The sequence below is a fragment of the Aulonocara sp. 'chitande type north' Nkhata Bay genome, linkage group LG14 (assembly GCF_057382095.1).
Source record: "Aulonocara sp. 'chitande type north' Nkhata Bay isolate Kocher_YH1m ecotype deep benthic linkage group LG14, A_spYH_male_GT1.1, whole genome shotgun sequence".
In the NCBI taxonomy this organism is placed as follows: Eukaryota; Metazoa; Chordata; class Actinopteri; order Cichliformes; family Cichlidae; genus Aulonocara; species Aulonocara sp. 'chitande type north' Nkhata Bay.
The window spans coordinates 21,385,867-21,394,648 of NC_141357.1; the positions used below are offsets into that span (position 1 = coordinate 21,385,867).

General features: G+C 42.8%; 1 protein-coding gene across 2 annotated transcripts; it reads left to right on the forward strand.

Moving 5' to 3' along the window:
* Nucleotides 1–2,050: 2,050 nt before the first annotated feature.
* On the forward strand, nucleotides 2,051–8,385 carry c1qtnf5 (C1q and TNF related 5). Of its 2 annotated transcripts, none has more exons than XM_086261510.1 (3): nucleotides 2,051–2,326; nucleotides 5,076–5,320; nucleotides 5,406–8,383. In XM_086261510.1, the coding sequence occupies exons 2-3, from the start codon at nucleotides 5,089–5,091 to the stop codon at nucleotides 5,924–5,926; spliced, it is 753 nt and encodes a 250-aa protein (XP_086117636.1). In that variant the 5' UTR covers nucleotides 2,051–2,326; nucleotides 5,076–5,088; the 3' UTR covers nucleotides 5,927–8,383. The 2 variants fall into 2 exon arrangements, with proteins under 2 accessions (XP_086117636.1, XP_086117637.1); XM_086261511.1 differs by lacking the exon at nucleotides 2,051–2,326 and adding an exon at nucleotides 4,129–4,779 and having other exon boundaries at nucleotides 5,406–8,385.
* The last annotated feature ends 397 nt before the right edge of the window (nucleotides 8,386–8,782 follow it).

Below are 8,782 nucleotides of genomic sequence, written 5' to 3' on the forward strand. Positions count from 1 at the left end.
TTGTAGAACCACATTTGGCAGTAATAACTTGAAGTAATCATTTTCTGTGTGACTTTATCAGTCTCTTACATAGTTGTGGAGAAATTTTGGCCCACTCTTGAGGTTTGTCACATTCATTTAAGCACAGCTCTCTTTTAAGATCCCATCACAACATTTCAGTTGGGTTGAGCTCTGGACTTTGCAGCACCCTGATTCTTGTAGATTTGCTGCTGGGATCACGTGAAGGACCTAATTTCAGCCAAGCTTTATCTGTCAGACAGAGGAGTTCAAACCCAAACTCTCTCCCCTCCACCCCAAACACCTCATACCAACTGCTTGACATATCAGGTGTTTGTGCTGATATGCTGTGTTTGGTTTTCTCCAACTCAAGGGTTGTGCATTATGGCTAAACATCTTCACTACTCTCTCCTCTGTCCAAAGGACATTGTCCCAAAAGTCTTTTGGTTTGTAGTTTTGCAAACCAAAGGACTTTAACATTTAACATGAGCCCTGTCGAGTCTGAGCAGTATAGCCTGCTATTTACCCTCTTAGTTGTAATCTGATGTCTTTGATATTTCCACATTGTTTACACATTTTGGCTTTGGTTTTGTTAAAGAAACCATGACAGGTTTTGGACTTGGTAGCTGGGGACTGGCCCACCAGGGCCTGGCCACTGCTCAGCACACAATCGACCCCCACAGTGTCGATTGTGGGTGGTGGGCCTGCAGGAGGTTGGGCCTATGTCCCCTTTTCGTGCTGTGCCCGGCTGGGCCCCATGGACTAAGGCTCGGCCCCCAGACACTCATCCTCGGGCACCCTCCCCGGCCCTGGCTTCGGGGCGAGGCCCTGGTAACCCTATCCCAGGCAGGGTGAACTGTTCCCTTGGTGTTCTACTCATAGAACACCAAGTCTTCTGAATCGCTCATTGTCTGGTACCTGACCCAGGACCAGTTTTCCGGGGGACCAGAAGCCCCCCGGAAAACATAGCCCCTGGGATCCCTGGGAGACACAAACCCCTCCACCAGGATAAAGTAGGGATTTGCGGAGGCGCGTTTGGTGTTGCCCCAGACAAGCTGGAATAGGTGGGTGGGGAGAGAGAGGTCTGGGTGTCTCTGCTTAGGCTGCTGCCCCCGTAACCTGGCCCTGGATAAGCGGAATAGGATGGATGGATGGATAATGACAAGTTGTAATATGTCATATATTGTTGTTCATGTGAGACTGTATATAACTACTTTTGAATGTATGTGCAACTTTTACTGCATTCTATCAAATAGTTTTTCAGGTATTTCACATGGACCAAAATGTTGACCCTCAAAGCGACACCACCATCCCTCTGCAAATGCAAAAGATCAAATACACCATTTATACCTATGTATTCACTTTGCTCGATGTGGAAGTCAACTGCACGTTGCTGAAAGGCTTCACTCTGTTTTCTCCACATAGATTCAGAGTGCTGTGGTCTCAAACTCTACCATGTCCAGTTCTGGCACAGGCTGAGTCCTTTCGGGGTCAGTGCTGCATGAAAACCGTGAAACATGTTGTTTTTACCCCTCTGGAAGCTGCAAAAAGTAACCAGCTCAAATTCCGCCTCCTTTTGCCAAAAGCATATTAAGACCTCTTCCCTTATCAACTAAACGCTACCAGCAAAGGATTACATGGGAAAAGAGGATTACTGTCAGAGTCTTGCTTGAGTGGAGGCCTGATATTAGAAGATGCTATCTGGATGGAGAAAATTACTTCACCTTGGAAGCAGATAATCACAGAGGAGGGAGACGAAAATCCGTGTATGTGTGCGTGCCCATCTGACTTCCTTGCATCACATTACACGTCCGTGTTTGCCTTTCTTTGAGGCTCTGTCTTTGTAGGCAGCAGCGTTTTTGTATAACGAAGCTTGAGGACAGCTTAGGTTCAGCTGCAGCAATGCATTCTGGGGACATTTGCTTCTTTTGACTGCAGCCCCTCTGAACTTTCTGTGGTTTTGCCTTGGAGAGTTTCCCCCAACACTGTTATGCAACATCCTAAACACTCCTCCGTTCATCACTCCCCTCACGCTGGTTTTGTCACTTGTTTTTCAGCTCCATTTTTCTCTTATTTGTGCTGGACTAACATCACATATTTTCCTCTGCATGTCTCCTCCACCCACGGCTCCTCCTCTCACACACACACACACCCACCCACCGCAGTTTCTAATTGGGCTTCATTACCATTTCCTTTCAGTTTTTCCCAGCAGGACTCTCTGACCAGGAGGAACAGCTTTCACTGGTCACACATATACGAACAACACCGTCGTCGTCATCATCATCATCATCAGAAGCAGCAGAACTTCAAGACTTCAGCGCATCATCTGGTAAAGTTTTGAATCTTTCCTACAATTAAACAATGAAAGCTGCTTATCAGTGCTTTCATTTCACAGCAAAAAGCTCTTTTTCTCCACATATTGCGTCGTGTACTGCGCAGCTACAACTATGAGAGAGAATTACGCAGTAAAAATGCTCAAGTATCAAAAGAAGAAGTACACAGCTGCTACACAGTAGAATATAACACAGTTTTTATGTTGCTGTGTTTACAGTACTGGATTATTATCACAGAAAGGAGGTTTTCTTTATGCCTCAGCTTTATTTAAATCATTACAGACTGAATCTGGAGCTGTCTGACACTGTAGTACAGTAAAAATAAAACTATGACAATAACAATGGCAACATGCTGAATGAGTATAAATTAAATAACTAGAATTTGTGTCTACTGTCTCTACCTAGTTACAGTACTTCCCACTACGAGAGAGTCATAATAAAGCAGGCAGCTTTGCCTTTAACAGCCTGATACTGAGTTACAGTAAATGTGGATAACATCATCAAACTCCAGCTGGCCTGAAGGCAACGTGCCAGACTTTTTACCGAATGGCTGTGGTGCTGCAATAAAACCATTAAACTGCTCTGAAATGTTCATCTGAACCACCCAGGTAGCAAAACTTAAGTTTCCATCAGAGCTTCAGAGCAGTGAAGTGGATTGGATGGAAAAAAATGCTGATTGGATTTAAAAAAGTACAAAAACAAAGCGATTACAGTGCTGCTTTGGATAGTGTCTGCATGAAAAAAGGAAAAGATGGTAAGTCAGAGGACTGAGCGATCCTCTCCAGTGAACCTTGTGGTTCACATATTAGTGGCCTATAAACAGCAGATTGAGTTTTTCGTGCTTTTATTGAAACCATAAATGTTTCTAATCATCTGAGGGCTACTGAGGAGTGGCTGCAGACATCTGCTCAGACTCTCCAGTATTTGTTCTCATGTCTGCTCTCTATTTCTGCCAAGAATGCAGAAATGTAACTCATGTAACTCAGTATCCCTCCTCCTCCTCCTTTTTTTTTTTTTTTTTTTTTTTTTTTTACAGTTTCTCTCTCTTGACTTTCTGCTTTTATCCCCCCTCGTCCTTCTTTCTGCCCTCTTCTCTCTGTTCCTGCAGCTGTTGTGAAGGTAACTTCCCATTAGGAGACCAACAAGACCCGACTTTTCTCATTATTGTCACACACCGCAAACTGCAGGTTTTCATTACTAAACCTGCTTTCAGACAGCTGTTAGCTTTCCTCCTCCTCCTGCTCTCAGGCAGAGGATCCAACAGTGCAGCTTTTTATCTCCTCTTCTTCTTTGATTGGATCCTGGATGAGAGAAAACCTGGCAGGAAAAGAAAGATAAAGCCTTTGAAGTGCTGCAGGACAAATATATATATTTTAAAAACATTCCACACTTTATACAGAGTAGTTAGCAGAGATTAGCACTTTGATAACCTGAGTGTCTGGACAGAGTCGTCTGAGGGCCGAGGCCGCTTGTGTTCAGGGACGGGCAGGAAGCAGAGGGAGAGAAAGAGAGAATTTGAGTGTTAGGTGTGACTGTAAGTTGTTTCTGAGTAGGCCAGCTGGTATTCAGCATGTCAACAAACTTTTATATGAAACATCTGTTTAGAATATTAATGTTTTGATTTGTAGAGCTCACTAATCTTTGCTAAACGAGTAGTTGAAGATGTTTTTTTCCACCTCCTGAGCTGGAAATTGTCTATGATGCCCATCATATCGCAGCCTGTGTCATACAAACGACCTGTTTAGAAATGACCGTTGCTGTAAATCTGTAAACTAGGCTGTTATGTAAATGCAAAGAGTTAAAATGACTTCCCTCTGGTCCGGTCTAACCTCCCTGCACCCTGCATGCTCATGTGGCTTTTTTGCACCGTATACATAAACATGCTCAATTAAGTGTTTTAATATTTTGTTATACAGCTGTGACTTTGTTTTCTGTCGTACATATGGGAACAAAAAAAATGTACTTTCTGATCAAACATGATATTTAGTTTGTTTGATAATCAGGTCCAACAAATCCCAAAGGGATTATTTTTATGATTGGAGCGCTGCCCGAAACGAATTCAGTGAAGCCCTCACCATCTTTACTCTAAATCTAAGACGCTGACATGTTGTCCATAAATCAAACTGTGAGGTGGTGAGTGGCAAATATTATACTTTTTAACAAAAGCCTCTGTTTTGCATTATTGTTTATAATATTCAAGGTCATTACATTATATTGTTATTGAAGAAGATAGGGTGAAATAAGTTTGGAGCATGTAAATTACGTGTTCTAGAGAGATATTCATGGAAACCTGATGTCTTTTACTTTTACTCTGTTTACAATTTGTTTTGTTGTTATTTGAGTTTTGTGACTGATATAAAACTGTCAATCAATCAGTTAGGTTGAGTTTTAAACGAGAGCTTCCACTCCGTAGAGGATGAGACTGTTTGAATCTACTTGACATATTTCTGTAAGTCTCTGTCAGAGCCTGTCTGACGAAAAAACTAATACATTTTTACTGTAAGGGCATAAATCGTGTGTAAATCACCCATTTGGTGTTTATGTATGCTGCAGTTTCCAGAAATTACATGCGCTCTTCCTCCCTCTGTTATTTTCATAATGTTTTGTTTTATTTTAGTGGGAGTTGTGGTTTTCTTTTGTTTAGTCAGGTCAATATTTCCCATTGTCTGTAATGCAGTGTTGCTCGTGCACAGATCTGTTTGTGCTTGTTCATCTGTTTTTTTTCCATTTCTCGTTTTCTCTCAGCCTTGAGACTGCAATGACCTCACTCAGACTCTTGTCCCTGTTCCCCTCCCTCCTCGTCCTACAAGTCCATCTTTCCAACCAGTTAGAGGACAATAAGATCCCCCCCAGTCTGTGTACTGGCCACCCTGGTATCCCAGGCTCTCCTGGGGTTCATGGCAGTCCTGGTCAGCCAGGGAGAGATGGGAGGGATGGGAGGGATGCTGCTCCTGGGGAAAAGGGGGAGAGAGGGGAGAGAGGGGCCCCAGGTACGTACTTATATGGATTTGTTTGTGAGCATGTGATAAATCGGTGCAGGATTCTCATATTTGTGCACCTCCTCCTCCTCTCCAGGTGAGACAGGAATGCGAGGCCTGACTGGAGACAGGGGTGACCCTGGAGAAAAGGGGGAAAGGGGGCAGCCGGGCGAGTGTGCAGTGGCTCCTAAATCCGCCTTCAGTGTCAAACTCTCTCAGGGCCAAACCTCGCCCCTGAATGTGGGCGACGCAGTCCGCTTTGACACCATCCTGATCAATGAACAAGGCGACTACAACTCAGAGACGGGACGCTTCACCTGCAAAGTCCCTGGAGTCTACTACTTTGCCGTCCACGCCACGGTGTACCGCGCCAGCCTGCAGTTCGACCTGATGAAGAACGGACACGCTGTGGCTTCTTATTTTCAGTTTTATGGCAACTGGCCTAAACCAGCATCTCTTTCAGGCGGCTCCCTGCTTCACCTCATCCCCGGCGATCAGGTGTGGGTGCAGATGGCTCTCTCAGAGTACAATGGATTTTACTCCAGCACCAAGACAGACAGCAGCTTCACCGGCTTCTTGGTGTACTCGGACTGGAAAAACTCTGCTGTGTTTGCCTGACATGTGCCGCTTTTATTTCCTTACTGAGACATTCTGGACAGACAAGTGAATCATCCGTGACACGATACAGCTGTATTTGTGTAATAAATAAAGAACACACCAGGCAATGTAACCCGAATAGCACATGGTGTAGTGAGGCGCACACAATGAACGGTACAGTTTACTCTGTGTCTGTTCTGCACTTTCAGCTTTTAAACTGCTGACAGTTAATTCTTCTAACAGATGTCAGGCCACAAATTCTCAAACAGCCTTTATGCTACTGTTCTATTGCATTTTGTTTTAGTGTCTACAGCTCTAACGCGAGACATTAATACATTTTTAGACTTTTGAAAACACACTAGACTGAAGTATGTCTCTGGCCATGAATGAAAGTGGATCAGGCATTAGGCTGGAGCTGCACAGTTAACTCCAAACAGGAAAGGCGAGACTCTTTCTGATAACATCCCTGCCTGATTTTAAGAGGGAAAAGAACTCAAATACTTCACTGAAGACAAAGTGCAAATGGAAAACAGTAAAACTACCCCTGATACTGCTATTTAAAAAAAGCAATGCATGAGAATGATTTGAAAAATATACTCTTATAAATGTGTTAAAAGCCCTCGTTCTGCTGTGGATGTAATCTAGTGTAAGATAATAGGGCTAGTAATAATTATAAATGAATGGAAAATCTGGAACCTGTTTTAACTACTTTATATACAGTCTATTCCCTCATTAATAGTTGCAAATAAATGTATGAGGTTGTGAGATGTTTCAAGAAGGTCAAAAATACAAAATAAAAGTTTTTTGGGTTTAGTATTCTTAACACAAGTAAACACAAAATGCTGTTTGAAAATGAAGATGTTTATTATAAAGAGGGGGAAAAATTCAGACCATCATGGCCCTGCGTGAAAAAGTGATTGCCCCCTAAACCTAATGACTGGTTGGGCCACTCTTAGCAGCAACAACTGCAATCAAGCATTTGTCATAGCTGGCAGTGAGTGTTTTTCAGCACTGTGCATTTTGGGCCACTCGTCTTTGCCACTTTAGAGGGTTTTCGAGCATTAACTGCATTTTTAAGGTCATGCCACAGCTTCTCAGTTGGATTCAGGTCAGGACTTTGACTAGGCCACAAGTCAAAGTTTTCATTTTGATTTTCATAAGCCATTCAGAGGTGAACTTGCTGGTGTGTTTTGAATCAATGTCCTGCTGCAGAACTCAAGTGCGCTTCAGTTTGAGGTCAGGAACAGACAGCTGGACACTCTCCATCAGGGTGTTTTGGTAGACAGCAGAATTTATGGTTGCATTTACCACAGCAAGTCTTCCAGGTCCTGAGGCAGCAAAACAGCTGCAGAACATCACACTGACACCACCATATTTTACTGTTGGTATGATGTTCGTTTTATACCAGATGTAATGGGACACAAACCTTCCAAAAAGTTACAATTTTGTCTTCCACAGAGTATTTTCCCAAACATCTGAAGGGATAATCAAGATGTTTTCTAGCAAAACTGAGACGAGCCTTTATCTTCCTTCAGCGTTGGAAATCTGCCCAGTCTCTTTCTCATAGTGGAGTCATGAACACTGACTATAACTGAGGCAAGTGAGGCATGCAATCCTTCAAATGTTGATCTGGGGTCTTTTGTGACCTCTTGGATGAGTCGTTGCTGTGCTCTCAGTGTAATTTTGGTCGGCCTGCCACTCCTGGGAGGCTCTGACTGTGGTTTGCTGGAGTCTCACAGCTTTAAAAATGACTTTACAACCCTTTCAGACTGAGAGATCGCAGTTACTTTGTTTCTCATTTGTTTGCAAATTTCCTTGAATCACAGCATGGCGTCTGGCTTTTGAGAATCTTGAAGTCTACTTCATTTCGTCAGGCAGGTCCTATTTAAGCAATTTCTTGTTTAAGAAAAGGTGTGGCAGGTGTGGCAGGATGTGGCTATAGAAATTGAACATAACTTTCCAAAGATGCGATACATACCACTTCATTTAGAAACTACATTTTGGGTTTACTTGTGTTGTCTTTGTCTAATATTTAAATGTGTTTGATGATCTGATACATTTAAGGGTGACAAACATACAAAAAAAGGAAATCAGGAGGGGGCAAACACTTTTTTTCACACGACTGTATATTTAAATTTAATGCATTTAATGTAACATCTTAATCTGAAAAGTAAAAACCAAATGTACTGAAGTCAAAATGTAGTGTTTCTCTAGTGTAAAGTTGCATAAAGTGCTTTCACATGGCATTTCTATGAATAATGCCCAAGTCCTTTGCTTTAATTCCCAAAGGCAGAAAACTGCTAAAGTAAATACCCAAATGAAAAAGGCTGGAAAATATTCATTTTCCACTGGATTCATGCTAGGTACCTCTGCCTAATGAGTTCACCAAACGCTCTAAGTACCCTGACAGATACACTACGAGCTGGTTGATGTTAGTCAGCATCTCTCTCTCCTCCCAACAATAATCGTGGGTGTGAATTAATCTCATGGTTTACTCAGATGAGCCGCTCCCTCTGTTTCTTGAGATCTGGGGCTGAACTGTTTATTTTCTCGAATAAACTCCGACAAGACCAGAGCTCGAGAAAGCCTTGTTAGATACACTCAGACATGATGAAATGCTATTCTCTTATTTCTCTGTCAAACCCCTATACAATATTAAGCTCCAGATGGGTCCTTCTAACTATTCCCGCTCGGGGAGGGAGAAGGATGCAATGAGTTAATAAGTTTTCCCTTGGCGTACGTCAGTTATTTCCATTAGTTCACAGCCTTCATCGCTATGTTGAGGCTTAGAATTGAGGGTAAAGCAGACAGTGACATCACTCACTAAAATACAGACTGGGCACTTCAGAAAAAGAAGATGAGAGTCTGACATTTGGA

Bases quoted from the DNA above. Each gene is read 5' to 3' on its own strand.
- c1qtnf5 (XM_086261510.1), top strand. From the start codon at position 5,089: ATGACCTCACTCAGACTCTTGTCCCTGTTCCCCTCCCTCCTCGTCCTA. The intron at 5,321-5,405 runs GTACGTACTTAT...CCTCCTCTCCAG, and splicing joins AGGGGAGAGAGGGGCCCCAG to GTGAGACAGGAATGCGAGGC.